Source organism: Dryobates pubescens, chromosome 1 (assembly GCF_014839835.1).
Source record: "Dryobates pubescens isolate bDryPub1 chromosome 1, bDryPub1.pri, whole genome shotgun sequence".
NCBI classification, from domain to species: Eukaryota; Metazoa; Chordata; class Aves; order Piciformes; family Picidae; genus Dryobates; species Dryobates pubescens.
The window spans coordinates 44164975-44182769 of NC_071612.1; the positions used below are offsets into that span (position 1 = coordinate 44164975).

Sequence of the window (17795 nt, forward strand, 5' to 3'; positions counted from 1 at the left end):
ACAAACACAATTCTGAACCCCACCATACACCAGGTGGATGAAATATCCTCCTGTCATTTTTGAGCTTAAGGTACCATCTGGCCAGCAAATGTAGGTTGAGATGCCAGCTTTGTTATCAAAGATGAAGAGTCTCTGTGCTGCTCCCTTCAGCTCCAAACTTAGACATGGCTTTTTATCTTAAACAGCAAAAAGGGACTGAAATATCTGGAGAAGACATGTAACACATACATGGGCAAATAATAGAGGATAAAAGGCAGAGTTCTGGTCATGAGAAGTGTTTAGCAGAGCCTGCTGAGAGCAGGCACTGATCTCTGGAAACCTCCAGCAACACTCTGCAGCCAGCAGCTGTCACTATAGGCAATGAAGAGGAACAGGAGCGAAGGAGCTAAGGATGCTCCTGGATGGGAGGAAAGCAACTGGAAAATAAAAACACAGAAGCAGCTGCAATTAGACACTCAGCAGCTCCCTAAAAATGGCTCTTGGCTGCCATGAGAAGCTGCTGATCAAAAAGCCTCAGCTGGCCTTTTACAATTCAGCCCAAATTCTACTTCAGAGACACCAAGCATGACTTACTGCACCAGGACCTCACCATGGCAGCAATTTATGTCCTGGGTAGGAGTGGGATTGAGGATTCAGCAGCACTTAGGATGCATGTCCCAGGAAAAGGTGGCCAGAGGGCTGGGGCACCTCCTAAGAAGACAGGCTGAAAGAATTGGGGCTGTTCAGCCTGGAGAAGAGAAGGCATCAGGGAGACCTATATGCTGCATTTCAGTATCTGAAGGGAACCTACAGAAAGGCTGGGGAGGGACTGTTTAGAAGGGCCTGTGGTGATGGGATGAGGGGCAATGGTTTGAAACTGGAACAGGGGATTGAGGTTGGACATCAAGAGGGAGTTCTGCACAATGAGAGTGGTGAAATATTGGAACAGGTTGCTAAGTGATGTAGTTGAGGTCCCTTCCCTAGAGACAGTCAGGATCAGACATGATGTTGCCCTGGGCAGCCTGCTCTAACTGGAGGTGTCCCTGCTGGCTGCAGCGGGGTTGGACAAGATGAGCTTTGAGGATGCCTTCCAACCCAATGCGCTCTGTGAGTCTGTGAATCTCTTATGTGGGGGGTTCAAGGAGAAGAGTGCAGGAAGCTGCTTCCTGCTACCTATTAGCACATGGCAGATGTGAAATGTTCAAGATCCTCTGCCCACCATCTACATTACTTGGCTGTCAAAGGCAAAGCCTCAGATTTATGATGTGAAAATTACATTTTAACGAGGTGTCATATGTGTTTAAAGTTCTTATTCATCACCCTCCTGCCACATCTTTTACCCAAGATACAAATGTGCTTAATTAGCATATTCTAAGGACAGAGGGTTCACCTTATCTGCACTGTAAAACTGCTTTAGGCAAGGAAAAAACAAAACAAAACACAACTTCAGCCACCCTTACTGAATAAAATGGTTGCAGCTGTGTGTTAGGAGAGCATCTCACAGTATTGAACAAAATGAGAAGCATAAAAGTTTGATGTGCACCAACTGAGGTTCTGAAAATATCACAGATGTGGATGGAAGCTTCATATCGAATTTGATATTTAGATATCAGAAGAAAATTCTTGACTGTAAGGGTTCTCAAAAACTAGAACAGACTGCCCAGGCAGGCGGTTGAATTCCCATCCTTGAAGGTGTTTAAAAAAGGCAGAGATGTGGTGCTGAGGGCCATGGTCTAGCAGCAGACTGGGTAGAGTTAGATATAGGTTGGACTGGATGATCCTTTAGGTCTTTCCCAACCCAAACCAGATCTATGACACAATGATTTTCAGACTGGCACTCCACAGCGTCCATATGCAATCTATGGAATCTGTGCAATCCTCAGCATACTTAGGCTGTGCTAGAAATCATAGAAACATAGAACTGTTTTAGTTGAAACTGACCTCCAAGACCACCAAGTCCAACTGCCAGCCCAACACCACCATAGCCATTAAACCATGGCCCCAAAAGTGCCATGGCCACACTTTTCTTCAACACCTCCATCGACGGTGACTCCCCCACCTCCCTGGGCAGCCTGTTCCTGTGCCTGACCACTCTTGCAGCAAGTTGTTTTTTTCTAATCTCCAATCTGAACCTCCCCTGGCACAATTTCAGGCCATTCCCTCTCATGCACCATTCCTGTGCAAGCATTCTCCAGTGGTGGTGGTGGACAAGATGACCTCCAAAGGTCCCTTTCGACGCCATCATTGTGTGATTCTGGCTGCCTGGGCGTGTGCGGAGGTGCAAAGCTGGGAGCTGGATGTTTGCATGCAGCTCGGTGCTGGGAAGCAGGATGGGAACACTTTATCATTTTGGAGAGGAGGATTTGTTGATATTTTCCTGAATTTGTTTATGCAGCCTGGATCACAAGTGGGTGATGATTAAAACAAGGAACTCTGGTGAATATTAAGACTGATTAGGTTGCAGAAAATTCTGCATTCTGTGGATACAACCTTTTCATTTCCCTCTCTGCTCACGCCTAATGGAGCACATTAAACAAACAAACAAACAAAAAAATCACCTGCACAATTTTCTGGGTTCAGCTTCTTGAAGAATGCCATGGAAAAAACAACACTGCTAGAGTCACAGAGCTCCTCTCACCATCACTTCAAATTAGCCAACTCAGAAGCAGCTACAGAGCTCAGAGCCCAAGAGCTCGGAAGCATTTATTTATGGAGTCATAAACTCCAAAGCCTCCTCATTTTAAGGCCAAAAGGCTCAAAGATAAAACACTTCAAAAGCTTTTGGTATCTTCAAGGTGACTTCTTGAAGGTACATATTAAAGACAAGTTTCTTGGGATTTGCAAGGAGTAAACGCTAAGGAGTGTTTACTTTCCAGATTGCTTTGGAATGAAGGAAAACAACTCCAGAGTAAACGAGTGAGGCAAATCCTAAAATCAAGCTTTTCCCATTTCTGAGAAAAAATAAGGATTGCATTTAATTCACTCACGAACCTTGAATTGTTTCTAGATCACTTGAATCTAGCCATGTGCCTCACTCAAGCCTTCAGAATCACAGAATGACAGACTTGTCTTGGTTGGAAAAGACCTAAGATCATCAAATTCAACCATGGACCTAACACTACCATGGCCATTAAACCATGTCCCAAAATGCCATGTCCACAGGTTTCTTGAACACCTCCAGGGATGGTGACTCCACCACCTCCCTGGGCAGCCTGTTCTAATGCCTGACTACTCTTGCAGCAAAGAAATTTTTCCTAATCTCCAACCTAAACATTCCCTGGTGCATCTTAGGTCCATTTCTTCTTGTCCTGTCACTTGTTCCTAAGGAGAAGAGATCAACCCCCACCTGACTGCAGCCTCCTCTCTGGGAGTTGAGGAGAGCAATGAGGTCTCCCCTTAGCCTCCTCTTCTCCAGACTAAACAGCCCGAGGTCCCTCAGCTGCTCCTCACCACACCTGTTCTCCAGGCCCTTTAACAGCTTCCTTACCCTTCTCTGGACCTGCTCCAGCCCCTCATTGTCCTACTTTGAGTGAGGGACCCAAAACTGAACACTGTGTTTGTCTTCCCTGGTACCTTCAGCTGCTAGAGGTTTGTACACTGGACTACTCCAAGGAATACAAGACCACATTTTTAAATAGTGGGTGCTGTGGGTGACAGTGAAGATCATAAGTACATTCCAAACCTACACGCACAGTCACACCTTTAATTAAAGGTCTCAGACAACATTTAATCACTGTGAAGTGTGCGAGAAAGTGATCCCTGCCTTTTCTATAAGTCACTGAATCTGGCCTCCTCCCATTTTTTTTCCTGGAGGGTTTAAGAAAAGAAGGTTTGGTTCTAAGTGAACTGCATTCTCAAAACCCTCCTTTTTCAAATTTCAGTTCACAGATTGCACTGGGTTGGAAGGGAACCTCAAAGGTCATCTTGTCCAACCCCCCTTGCAGTCAGCAGGGGCACCTCCAAATAGACCATTGTCCCTCATCCTATCACCACAGGCCCTCCTAAACGGTCTCTCCCCAGCCTCCCTGTAGGTCCCCTGCAGGTACTGAAATTCAGCTCTATGGTCTCCCCAGAACCTTTTCTCCTCCAGGCTGAACACCCCCTACTCTCCCAGCCTGGCTTCATAGGAGAGGTGCTCCAGTCCTCTGATCATCTTTGTGGCCCTCCTCTGGACCCACTCTAGCAGGTCCATGTCTCTCTTATGTTTGGTGACCAAGAGCTGGACACAGCACTGCAGGTGAGGTCTCACCAGAGCAGAGGGGCAGTATCACCTCTCTCCATCTCCTGGCCACACTGCTTTTGGTGCACCCCAGGCTGCCATTGGCCTTCTGGGCTGCAAGTGCCCATTGCTGCCTCTTGTCCAGCTTCTCACCCACCAGCACCTCTGAGTCTTGTCCTGCAGGGCTGTTCTCAATCTTATCATCCCCCAGCCTGGACTGATATCTACGGTTGCCCCAGCCTAGGTTTAGGACTTTGAACTTTGCCTTATTGAAGCTCGTGAGATATCCTTTATATCCTCCTGAATATTCTTTTTTTGTCCAATACCAGACACCTCAAATAGATTTCAAGTACCTTACTGGCTATTTAGGCAGCTAAATTTATCACTGTTCTTGTTATGAGCAATTTTTTTGGGGCTTTAAGAGTTCTTCCTCTAAAACTTCACCCTTAACTGCTTTTTAACAACCAATTTATTCGATTCATCAATTTTATAATCTTCCCTTTATTTTCTAATTAAGCAGATACTATTTACATATTTTGCTACTCAAACTGTAACCCTATGGAAAATGGTTGCATTGAACATTGCCTTACTCCAAACAAAGAAACACTGGTGATTTTGGGAGAGGAGAAACCCATCCCTGCAATCCACTCCACAAAATATCAGAGAACTGTGGAATCATTTGGTTGGAAGAGACCTTTCAGATCACCCAGTCCAATCATTCTCTAACTGTCCCAAGGCTGGTGCTAAGCAGCCCTGAACACTACATCCCTGCCTCAGTGAAACACCTCCAGGGATGGCGATTCAGCCACTTTATTGGAGAACCTGCTCCAGTCTTTGAGAAACTTTTCAGTGAACAAGTTTATTCTAATCTGCAACCTCAACTTTCCTGGCACAGTTTGAAGTCATTTCCTCTCCTCATACCCCTTGTTACTTGGGAGAGCAACCCCACCTCTCTCCAACTTCCTTTCAGGGAGTTGTAGAGAGCAATGAGGTCACCCCACAACCTGCTTTCCTCCAGGCTGAACAAACCCAGTTCCCTCAGCTGCTCCTCATAGTACCTTTTTCTCCAGACCTTTCACCAGCTTTCTTGCCCTTCTCTGGACTTGCTCCTGCACCCTAAAACTGAACCCAGGACTTTAGATGCAGCCTCATCACTGTTAAGTACAGGGGAATAATCACTTTCCTACATCTGCTCATCACAAAATTGCTGATCCAGGCCAGGCTACTGTTGGCTTTCTTGGCCACCTGGCCACAGATTGGCTCACCTTCATCTGTCAACCAGCACCCCCAAGTCTTTCTCTGCTGGGGAACTTCCCAGACATTCTGCCCCAAGCCTGGAACATTCATGGAGTTGTTGTGACACAACTGCAGGACCCATCATTTGGCCTTGTTCAACCTCGTACAAAGGGCCTGAGATCAAGCCAGCCAGATATTTATTATTCTAATTAAAGCAATGCAGGATTAAATGTGGTGCTAACTAGAAAATGTTTTGCACTGAATTTGGAAGAGAGTCAGACAGATGTCACAGATCCTCTGCAAAAAAGACTGGTGTTAAGCAAGTGTTTGCTCACCTGTTCAACTTAAAATCAGTGCTTCTGTTGGCCTGACTCTAAATCACAGAATCACAGAAACATTCAGGTTGGAAGAGATGCTGAAGATCACCAAGTCCAACTGACAACCTGAGTCTACTAAGTTCACTCTTAAACCATATCTCCAAGCACTACCTCTAAATGACTTTTAAACACATCCAGGGTAGGTGACTCAGCCACCTCCCTGGGCAGCACATTCCAATGCTTGAACATTTTTTCTGTGAACATTTTTTCCCTAATGTCCAGTCTAAACCTATGCAGTCACAGCTTGAGGATGCTCCCTCTTGTTCTATCACTAATTACCTGTGAGAAGAGACGAGCACCAGCATCTCCACAACATGCTTTCAGGTAGTTGTGGAGAGCAATGGGATCTCCCCTCAGCTTCCTCTTTTCCAAACTAACCATCCCCAGCTCCCTCAGTTCTAGTCATGAGGTCTGTGGTGACAGGTTGGACTTGATGATCTTTGAGGTCTCTTCCAACCTTGGTGATACTGTGATACAGTTGCTCCTCATCAGTTTCATTCTCCAGGCCCTTCAGCAGCTTTGTTGCCCTCCTCTGCACTGGCTCCAGCACCAACACATCTCTCTTGTATTGAGCTGCCCAAAACTGGACAATACTCAAGGTGTGGTCTCACCAGAGCTGAGTACAAGGGGACAATCACCTCCCTACACTTGCTAGATGCAGCATTTCTGATACAAGCCAGGATGCCATTGGCTTTCTTGGCCACCTGGGCACACTGCTGGCTCATATTCCGCCACTTGTCCATTAGAACCCCCAGGTCCCTTTCTGCTGGACAGTTTTCTAGACACATTTCCCCAAGCCTGTAGCATTGCTTGGGGTTGTTGTGACCAAAGATTCTTTCCATTTATAATGCCATGTAGGTAATGGAGCAGCAAACTCTCCTTGCAAAGGTATTTGTCTTTGAAATGCCTTGGCCCATTCTGAGTTGTCTCATTGTGAATTTCACCTGCTGCCAGAGGAGTCTTCTCCAATGTCCTCTAAAGTCATAAAATAGTGAGGTAATGGGATCCTTACACATATCTGCCAAAACAGAAATCCCAGCCATTTCAGAGAAGAGAAACACATGTGAAGTTCAGCGTTGTCCTCACATTAAAAAGCCACCAAAAACTGCACAAAGGACCTCAGAAAAGGCTCACCACACTCCCCAGAATGAGCTTAACCCTCTTATGTCCACCACAAGATGCCAAACTGCCAAAAATATGTCCACCACAAATTCCAAAACCAGCTTCATCTTTCTAACCGAGGAACTGGGAAGGTTTGTGTTCTCCTCTAAACATGAATGAACTTAAAGGGGCTTCAACCCCGAGGGACACAAGGACAAATCAAATCCCTGCACTTCACAGACTTTCAGCCTTGAGCAATGTTTTCACCTGCTTTCCCATCTTACCAGCTTACACCGGGAAAAAAGGGTTTTTCACTGAGCATGGCTGTTAGTGTTAATTACAGATTCATAAATGGTTTGGGTTGGAAGGGACCTTGAAGATCATCCAGTTCCAACCCCCCTGGCATAGGCAGGGACACCTTCCGCTAGGCCAGATTGCTCCAGGCTTTATCCAGTCTGGTCTCAAACACCTCTAGGTGAGGGGCATCCACAATACTAACAACAGTTGCATAGGAAAAAGTCTCAGCAGAGACTCCACTTTAATACCTGAAAATAATCCACTGGAAAAGAGCGAAATTCTATGAACTAGAAGGGATGCAATTGATTTTCACTCCTCGGGGATAAGCAATAGCTCACAAATTGCTCTGCTTCCCTCCACCACTCAGAATACACATACTCATCATTAGGCTGGGAGAATGAGAAGTATTACTTCATTTTGTGCTCATCTGCAATCTTGCAGAGGTCAACACCACTGCAAATGCCCCTGCTCCTCTCTTAACATTCACTCAGTTTTGTTCATCTCCCTCTTTAGGATTCCCTTCTTTTCCTGATGCTTCTTTCTTGTTGTTGTGGTTTTTTTTCCCCCCACAAAACACATGAAATTCACTGCCATTTCACTACTTTTGTTCCACCTCTCCCCAGATTTTCATATCCACAGTTTCTTTCAGCATCTCTTAATACATTTTTAGGTGAATAATGGATTGCACACAGGAAAAGAAAAAGAAAAGCTCAGTGCCAGAAACCTCTTGACTTCTCTTTTGCATTCTGAAGCCCCAGATCCACTCACCCACTTCCAAGTTTCTAATTAAAATAAGAGGATGTTCAGGGAATAGCCATGGAACCACAGAATCATGGAATTCTTTTGGTTGGAAAAGACCTTTAAGATCAAGTCTGGTGCTAAACCGTGGCCCTCAGCACCGCATTCCTGCATCTCTGACACACCTCCAGGGGTGGAGATTTAACCACCTCTGTGGACTGTGAATGCCCCCTCCCTGAAGGTGTTTAAGGACATATTGGGTGAGGCCTTGGGCAACCAAGTGTGCTCGAGATTCATCCCTGCTGATGGCAGGGGGGGTGGAGTAAATTATCTCTGAAGTCTTTTCCAACCTCAGCCATTCTATGATTATATGAAATAAGGCAGAAAACCAGGGAATCCTCTGCAGGGGAGCAGATACTCCTCTCTTAGAGGAAGTACACTAACTCATGGTAAGCCATCAAGTGCTTTAAAAAAACCAACAACAACAGAACAACTTTCAGGAAAAGAAACCAACAATTTGGAGAATATTGTCATTGATTCCCCTCCCGACTCTGGACAAACACTTGTGGGTCCATGCTCAGGTTTATGTGATTAGTGGCAGCTTCTCTGAACAGCCCAACCACCTCCAGCTTCGTAGAAGAAAGTCCCTGAAACTGGCTGTGAGTTTTCCCCTGTCTGTTTGCAAAGACAACATCTTCCATGCTTTGTTTTGCCAAAATTCCTGCAGAAGGGAAAGATGATCTGATGCAGATAGGACAATTCAGCTGGAGAGAAAGGAGTGTCTATCTCTGTGAAGGAAACATGAGCATGGACATTTGGAAGCTGCTTCAGGTTAGTTATGGGTAAACCACTCTTTTCTCCACTTAATTTCAAACTAAGATTGAAAATAAATATTAAGTATTCTTCATATATTCGTGTTTCAATATAGGCATGGTGGTGAGTCTTTATCTACAGAAACACAGGCAGATCAGTAAGACAAGAGTGTACTTCAATTTTAAACCCTGTTTGGAAGAAAACCAGAAAGCCCAATTCAGATTTGGGCTTGCTGCTAAAATCCTTACCTGCTCTGCTGTCCAGCGGGCCAAAATCCAAGGAATACTTCACCACATGATAGTTGTTCCACACGTAAAGGAGGTTGTCCCGGGGATTATAATCCACAGCAGCAATGTACTGGTAGGAGTTTGGAAAGGGCACATCCACCATGCTATCCTTGCTTTGGTCAGTGTTATAGATGTAGTCTATTTTATTCCCTGTGGCTTCATTGTCATCATCTTCATACACAGACTTCACCACATACAAAATCCCACAGATCATGAAGGCATTAGAAGCTGACCTCTTGTCATAGGCAGTATCCCACGTCCCTTCAATCCTTAACGTGTAAGGGTTTAGCTGGCTAATGACTATTTTGCCATTATTTTGTTCTGTTGCATAGATTACCCACAGCCCATTCTCGTCCACAGCCAGGTCTATGTCTGACTTGCCTCCCCAGCGGTAGGGAGAGGTGTCGTGGTAGTTTGCGTTAGCTATGATAGCCTCCCCGCTCTTTATCCTTGTCCTCAGGTCAAACTTGACGATGTTCCTCGTACGTTCCTTGTTGAAGAACAAAGCCCCATCGTACACCACAAAACCTGTGCCATCCACCCGGTGTGGGAGCTTGTAGGTCGTGGTTGGCCTCCCAGCAATGAAGTCATCCTTGGAGGAGTACTCCGTCAGCGTGTCTGTCCGGTATGGTGTCCAGGGCATGTAGTAGATCTTGTCAGATGCCTGTAGAGGATCCTTGCACCAGGCACCAGACTGGTGGTCAGATTCAAACAAATGTTCACTCTGGTATACTCCTTTCAGCAGTCCAGGACAAAGAAAAACTGTTGAAGGGGAAAAGAATTTAAAACAAAGAAAAAAACAACAAAGTTAATAGTCTGGAAGTGGTTGGCCCAAACACCTCAAAAGCTTCTAGTTCTGGTGCAGAGGATGCTCAAGCTCAGAGGAAACCCAAGAGCAATGCTTTGTAGCTAGAGACTAGCCTTCCTGGTGGCCACATCTCTAGAGCAAGACTTGCTCCAGCAAACTGAGTATTTTTGATGTTGGGGTTTTTTTTTGACCCTTCTGTTTCAGTCAGCTGTGGCTTGTTTTTCTCCATTGGTTTTCAAATCTATTTTTGCAGGTGTACTTACTTGGACCGCTTGCCTCTGTACCCTCTGAAATGAATATGTGCCCCCAAAGGATTTCTGGGTTTGTGTTTCCAGATTATATTCTGCAGTGAGTCTGTACCTACTAGGTGAAGGGGTAAACTTCCTGGGGAATTGATCCACATTTTTATTTGAACAGCCTAGAAATGGAAATAAGAGAAAGAAATTCCCATCCTTACAGCTCAAGCGGTATTAAATATTGAAAGGGTACCAATGGCAAAACAGAGGAGAATCCCTTAGCAACTCAGAAGAGCATTTAAAGCAAAGGGAGCAGGAGGTGGGAGGGGGAACACCCATCTACAGGTCTGGACATGTAACTAGGAATGAGGCTTTCAAAGCTGCTACAGGACACACGAAACATGCAGTCCACACAATTAAAAACAAATGACATATGGGTGCTGAAAGGAAAAGACAAGGAAGGAAGGAAGGAAGGAAAGAGGGAAGGAAAAGAATCAAGTTCACTGGAGAGGAACCCAAGGTCTGGATTTTAATCAGTTAAAAAATGTCCTGTTAAATATAGTAGTAATTCAAACTTAACAACATATGCCTTCTATTGTTACATGAGAGGAGCACAGAGGAGCGGTTTGACTAACCAGGGTGCTTTGCTGCTCAGACTTCGGGGTTGGGGGTTGTTGAGAGGGGCCAGGGCATGCCCAGCACCTGGGAGGAAGCTCAGCCAGTGCCCAGCTGACCTGGGCATCATGGGAACACCAACACCAAAAGGCCAGCTGGCTGGGTGGGGAGATAAAAGGAGGGATACTGCAGAGCCAAACTGGCTAAGTGGACCCTCACCATCCCCTGGAGCACCCTCCTGACCTGGAGGGACTCTAGAGGCTTGGGGAGGAGAAAATTTGTTGTCATGCTGATCAGTACAATAACTGTGATGACAGTGGGATGGGCATCAGGGAGGCGTGAAGAGTTGTCTTACCACACGCTTCTCTGGCACAGGGGATCCCACCTTCATGCCCCCTGCTTGAGGAGGAATCATATTTTTGCAATGGAGGAACTGGCAATACCCTCTGGAGAGTGGGGTGGGAGGAAAATCAGATTTAGCAACTGCTGTAAATGTAGAGTGCTCTACTGGAGCCTAAGTAACCAAGCAGAGATGCTGATAAAGAGGTGCCATTTCCAACAAGGCTTAGTTGGATATACTTATGCACAACCTCTCCACATCCTTATGGGCAGAAGAAAAATGAGTTCTGTTAACTTTTGAATAGAATTTCAATGCAAAACACGCAAATAAACAACAAAAAAAGGGGTACTGGTAAAAAAAAAAAAACAACTAATTTTTTTCCCAGTAAAAATGAATTATCTGATGAAGTTGAGCAGCAGAGATACTAAATAAACTTTAACAAAAAAAAAAAAAAGTAGTGAGAATTAATGACAAAGTATTGAAACTAAAACGTTAAACTGTTAAATAACTTAGCCTATACATAAGTAATATATATATATATATAATTTGAAAGGTATTTAATTACCTTTTTGTTCCACTTCTATTGGAGAGAGAGAGGTAAAGAGAGAAAGGAGAAAAGAGAATAGATTAATGGTACTGTATTGGCCAGGTACTTTTCTTTACCTCTTTCACATGAAAAGGAAGCTTTATTAATTTACTGTAGTATGTGAACGTTTGAGATATAAATACAAAGCCTTTCCTCTGGTATACACTGGATAATAGTCAGACAAGCTGAACAAAATACAGATACATTTTAACAAGTTATTAAGAAGAAAAAAAGAAAACAAACAAGCAAAAACCAAACCAAACAAACCCCAAACACTTGGGACAACCCCAGCCCTTCTGAGCTATCTGAGATATCTCAGCAGCAGCGACCTTGGATTAGTTTCATAGAGCGGAATGAAATATCCACGTACTGAAATAGGACCGAGAGGGATTTATATAGAGAATAAAAACTCTAGGGAGAAGTTTTACAGAATATACATCTTCATATATTTCACCCCAAACCTGTAAAAACAGAGATCCCTACTTAAGGCAGGAGAATATTCCCTCATGGCACAAAATAAATTCCCTTATGACATGAACAAAGAACATAGGACAGTCAAATTAAGCTCATCAGTAGATGTTTGTAGGGTCCTGTCTTATGCCTCAGAGAAACAAGCTGCAGGAGGATTTGAAGAAAGAAAAAATCATTTTAAATATTCTGAAACACAGATGATATATAAGGTCCCAAAGACTTCCAACATAAATAGATTAGAAAGATCCCAGCACTATTTTAAAGCCCAACCCCAGAACTCATTGGATATTTTGAAGTGAATTATTCATTCACCACACATAATAACACTGCTGAAGAGGCTGTGTCCCTTTGGACAGAGCCTCTCACAGCCAGAATAAATCATAAAATCATAGAATTAGAGAATCAGAGAATCATAGAAGCATAGAGTTATTTTAGTTGGAAAAGACCTCCAAGATCATCGAGCCCAACCATCAATCCAACACCACCAAGGCCACTAAACCACATCCCAAAGTGCCATGTCCACACATTCCTTGAACACCTCCAGGGATGGTAACTCCACTACCTCTCTGTGCAGCCTGTTCCAATCCCTGACCTCTCTTGCAGCAAAGAAATTTTTCTTAATCTGCAACCTAAACCTCCACTGGCACAATTTCAGGCTGCTTCCTCTTCTTCTATCATCTGACAGTAGGGAATAGAGACCAACCCTCACCTCACTCCAATCTCCTTTTAGGGACTTGTAGAGAGCAGTGAGGGCTCACCTCAGCCTTCTCTTACCCAGACTAAACAACCTCAGTTCCCTTAGCTACTCCTCACCAGACTTGTTTTCCAGACCCTTCACCAGCTTCTCTGGACATGCTGAAGCACCTCAATGTCTTTCTGGTAGTCAGGGGCCCAAAACTGAACCCACTGTTCAAGGTTTGGCCTCACCAGTACTGAGCGCATGGGAGACAATCACTTCCCTACTCCTGCTGACTGCACTATTGATGATCCAGTGCAGGATGCTGTTGGCCTTCTTGGCCACCTGGGCACACTGCTGGCTGCCAGCAGTCCTTTTCTGCCAGGCAGCTTTCCAGCCACTCTGCACCAAGCCTTGTGCTAAATGCTCAATTCCAGTTTCCACATCTAACAACCCCCTGAAAGAAGCCTTGATGGGCCTCATCCAACTACCCCCTACGGTGATGGTGTGGTGGGGCCCCAAACAGCTTCTACATCCCCAGCACTGGGGTTTATGGGCTCTGTGGGGCCTCTTCTCCAAAAGTATAGGAGAAGGCAGGCCCTATAAAATATCAGTGAGGGAGAAGTGAGAACTTGCCAGCAGAACAGTACGGTTTTGACAGCTGAGAGATCTCTGTTCAGAGAAGCAAGGCAGGAATGCAAAGGTATGCACACATGCTTTGCTTTTGCTTGCCTGGAGTTCACTTTGGCCCCCTCTAGACTGAGACATTTGCCAAATGACTGTCCTCCAGTGCTGGGATTGCAACCCCCTTTGCATTCTGAAATCTCATTTATTTGGATGGGAAACTGCAGGCTCCACGAAGAAAGATTTCAGGCTAAGACTGCAAACACATTGGCTAGATGTGGATCTGCACTTTGCTGTGCATGAGGTGGACATTCAGAGCCAACTGCATCTCACTACATGAATGTTTCCAAACTTCAACAGCATTTTTTTAACCTGGGCTTTGATTCAAGCTATTTTCTTCCTCTTAACACATTAATTTTAAAAGCAAATGTTTTCAGTATGTGGCTGTCAGGGATATAGGGGGCCTGGTTTCCACAGAATCACAGAATGCTTTGGGTTGGAAGGGACACTAAAGATCCTCCAGTTCAAACCCCTTGCCACGGGCAGGGACACCTTCCACTAGACCAGGTTGCTCAAGGCCTCATTCAACCTGGCCTTGAACACTTCCAGGGAGGGGACATACACAACCTTCTGGGCAACCTGTTCCAGTGTCTCCCCACCCTCACTGGAAAGAATTTCTTCCTAATCTTCATTCTCAATCTCCCCTCTTCCATCTCAATGCCATTGCCCCTCATTCTGTCACTACAAGCCCTTGTAAAAAGCCCCTCCCCAGCTCTCCTGTAACCCCTTTCAGGTACTAGAAGGCTGTTCTAAGGTCTCCCCAGAGCCTTCTCTTCTCCAGGCTGAACAGCCCCAAGTGCTAGAGCCTGTAAGATTAAAAGACACTAGACTTTCAACAGAAGAATCTCACACAGCAATTGCTCTCTCCAGCCCACGGTTAAGTCAGGCATTCAGAAATGAAAAGAAAAAAAGACCAAAAAAAACCCCAATACAACCAAAAAAACCCAACCAACAAACCAAAAACACCCACACAAACAAACCAACAAAAAAAAACAACCACCAAGAAACAACCCAGCATTAAATGCCAGTGGCAAAAACAAGAAAGCAACCTGACACATCCCCGCATGGATAGTTTCACACTGCTGCTTCTGTCTGATGGCATGCTGTATCTCTGGCAGCAGAGTAAGGTAGGTTTCCAAATGAACAAAAGCTTTTGTGATGCACTCAAACAACAGTGTGATGTTGCAAGCAGAAAGAGAGAAGCTTCTGCAGGAGCTAATATATTCCTGACCAGCTGAGCAGCCTGACCTGAAGCACTGATTACCCTTATCCTGACGAGCCTGTGTGTTTTATTTGTGGTCATGCCATAGCCATCTCCTCATTCCAGACATGGGACATGTTTTGGTGACCTCCTGCATGGTGCTGCCCATTGTATATGTCTCAACTATGTATTTTTCCCCTGCTGATTTAAGACTTAGTGCTTCTGAATTTCAATAAAGCCTCAGCTTAGAATCAAATCGAATCAAACAGAATAGAATAGAATTAACCTGGTTGGAAAAGACCTTCAAGATCATCAAGTCCAACCTATCACTCAACACTATCTAATCAACTACACCATGGCACCAAGTGCCCCATCCAGTCTCTTCTGAAAACCTCCAGTGATGGTGACTCCACCACCTCCCTGGGCAGCCCATTCCAATGTGAAATCACTCTTTCTGTGAAGAACTTCTTCCTAACATCCAGCCTAAACCTCCCCTGGTGCAGCTTGACACTGCATCCTCTTGTTCTGGTGCTGGTTGCCTGGGAGAAGAGACCAATCTGAACTACCACCCTTCAGGTAGTTGTAGAGAGGTCTCCTTTGAGTCTCCTCTTCTCCAGGCTAAACAACCCCAGCTCCCTCTGCCTCTCCTCGTAGGGCTTGTGTTCCAAACCCCTCACCAACTTTGTTGCTCCTCTCTGGACTCGTTCCAGCAAGTCAACCTCCTTCCTAAACTGAGGGGCCCAGAACTGGACACAGAACTCAAGGTGTGGCCTAACCAGTGCAGTGTACAGGGGCAGAATGACCTCCCCACTCCTGATGGCCACACTGTTCCTGATACAGGCCAGGATGCCATTGGCCTTCTTGGCCACCTGGCTACACTGCTGGCTCATGTTCAGCCAGCTGTCAGTCAGTACCCCCAGGTCCCTTTGTGCCTGGCTGCTCTCCAGCCACTCTGACTCCAGCCTGTAGCACTGCATGGGGTTGCTGTGGCCCATGTTAGATGTGTTAGATGTGTTAAATCTCATACCATTGGACTCTGCCTATGTGTTCAGCCTGTCAAGGTCCCTCTGCAAAGCTCTTTTACCCTCTAACAGATCAACACCTGCCCTCACCTTGCTGTCATCTGCAGATTTACTGATGATGGACTCAGTCCCCTCATCCAGATCATCGATAAAGATATTGAACAGGATATGTTCTATTATTCAGACAGTTTGCATGGGAAGCCTAGAGATTTATCTCATCGAGGAATATTGAAAGGAAGAGCTCTAATTAGGGTCTGGTTATCCCTTCAGCTATGCAATGTATCACTGCAAATTTGTCTTCAGAAAGTGATGGAAGAATTTTAAACATTTTACCCAATTATCAGCAGTTTTACATCTCTACCATGCCTGTGCCAGTCCACAGAATTCAAGCACCACTTATAGTACAGGAGGTACCTTACCTGCCTCCAACATCAACAGAACAAGCTGCCATACAGAGGTATTACTCTTACAGTATGATCAGGCAATCATAGAAATATTCTGGTTGGAAAAGACCTTTAAGAGAATCAAGAGCAAACCATTGTCTAACTCTCCCAAGCCTGGTGTTAAACATTGGCCCTCAGTACCACATCTCTGCCTCTTTGAGACACCTCCATTAATGGGGATTAAACCACCTCCCTGGGGACCCTGCTCCAGTCTTTGAGAACCCTTTCAAGTCAACACTTATCTTCTAATCTCCAACCTAAGCCTGTTCTGGTGCAAACTGAGGCAATTTCCTCTTGTTCTAAATTTCTACCATGAGCTGTTTTTGCAACCAGAATTTCCAGAGGCTGTGGAGGTTCTCATTTTTGCACTCCTTTCTTCTCCTGACACATCATTATAATGACAAAGGAGACAACATAGCCAAGCTCTCACTGTGTGCAGCAGAGAAGCAAACCAAAGCATGTGCCACCATTTCCCTCAGCCACCCACACCTTCTAGGAAAAACTGGGATCCAACTGAAGTGCAGGCAGGTGGTTGCTGGACCCAGAATGCCACAAGAAGAGGAAGAGAGTCGTATCCCCTGCAGCAAGCTGTAGCCAGCAGGGCTCAGATGACATGCCTGACCACTCTTTCTGTAAAGAAAGTTATCCTGATAATCATAACTATTAACCAGTTATATTTCCAATATAATTTAAGGTTTTAGTAAAGAGAATTCTTCCCTATTCGTGACTCTCTGTGCACATTTTACTCCTTCCCAGAAGGCTGGGTAAAAGGGAAAAAAATCCAACCACAAATCTTGATTTCTTGTACAGGAGAACTGCTTACCTTTTCCAACAAATGAACTGCTAATCCTCTCTTTAATGAAGGGAGGAATAATCTCACTTGCTCCATTTCTAAATTAATTTTTCATATAATACCCAGGCCTCAGCGAGCGGAGGTGCTCTCCAAGTGCCTCGTGTTACAATGGCTTCATGTAGCACATTCCCCAAATTATCACCTCCTAATTAATTTCACTCTGAAGTCTGAAGATTGGAAATGTCAATAATCCAGAAACACTTTCGCAAACCACAGCCTAAATTAGAGCCTTAAATATGGTATCTGCAGATATGCAGAAATCAAAGCTGTCATTTGGCAGAAGTGGATTTTTTTCCCCTCCGTTCCCCCCCCCCCCCCTTTTAGATTTCCATTCATCTGATAAATATGTGAAGCCTTTCAAACCATTAATCTGGGCTTCCTTAAAATGTCAGTGCTTTCAGCCTGCTTTTTAATGTGTAATAACTAAATAGATGTTCACTACAAGAATATTCGGGGTTATTCATGTTAAAACACCCCTAAGTGTAACTTACAGTCGTCAGGACCCAAGAAACCACTAATATTCATTAACTCGGGTCCACCAGAGCTTTCTGTGAGATGAAAAGAGCTATGGTTTACTGCAAAATTGCCTTGTGGAATATAGATCAAACTTCAGGCTGTTCTGGGAGGAAGCCATCTTTTCATTAGACTTCAATATGATGGATGACAGGCAGCATGGACTTTCCCTAACCCCCCCAAAGTAGCAAATGCTGTTCCATGGCACTGGGGCCTCAAAGCCAATTTCCTAAAAGTTTAAATATTATAGAATTGTTTTGTTTGGGAAAGACCTTTAAAAACATCAAATCCAACCATTAT

The 17795-nt window shown here is 44.8% G+C and overlaps 1 protein-coding gene across 19 annotated transcripts in view; it reads right to left on the reverse strand.

Annotated features, from left to right (window-relative positions):
* The window catches only part of ADGRL3 (adhesion G protein-coupled receptor L3), a 388482-nt gene that overhangs the window by 199802 nt on the left and 170885 nt on the right, over positions 1-17795 (reverse strand). For all 19 annotated transcript variants that reach the window (XM_054164809.1, XM_054164791.1, XM_054164704.1 and 16 more), the window contains one exon: positions 9009-9809. In XM_054164809.1, the coding sequence (XP_054020784.1) occupies positions 9009-9809 (801 nt within the window). The remainder of the gene's footprint in view (positions 1-9008; positions 9810-17795) is intronic.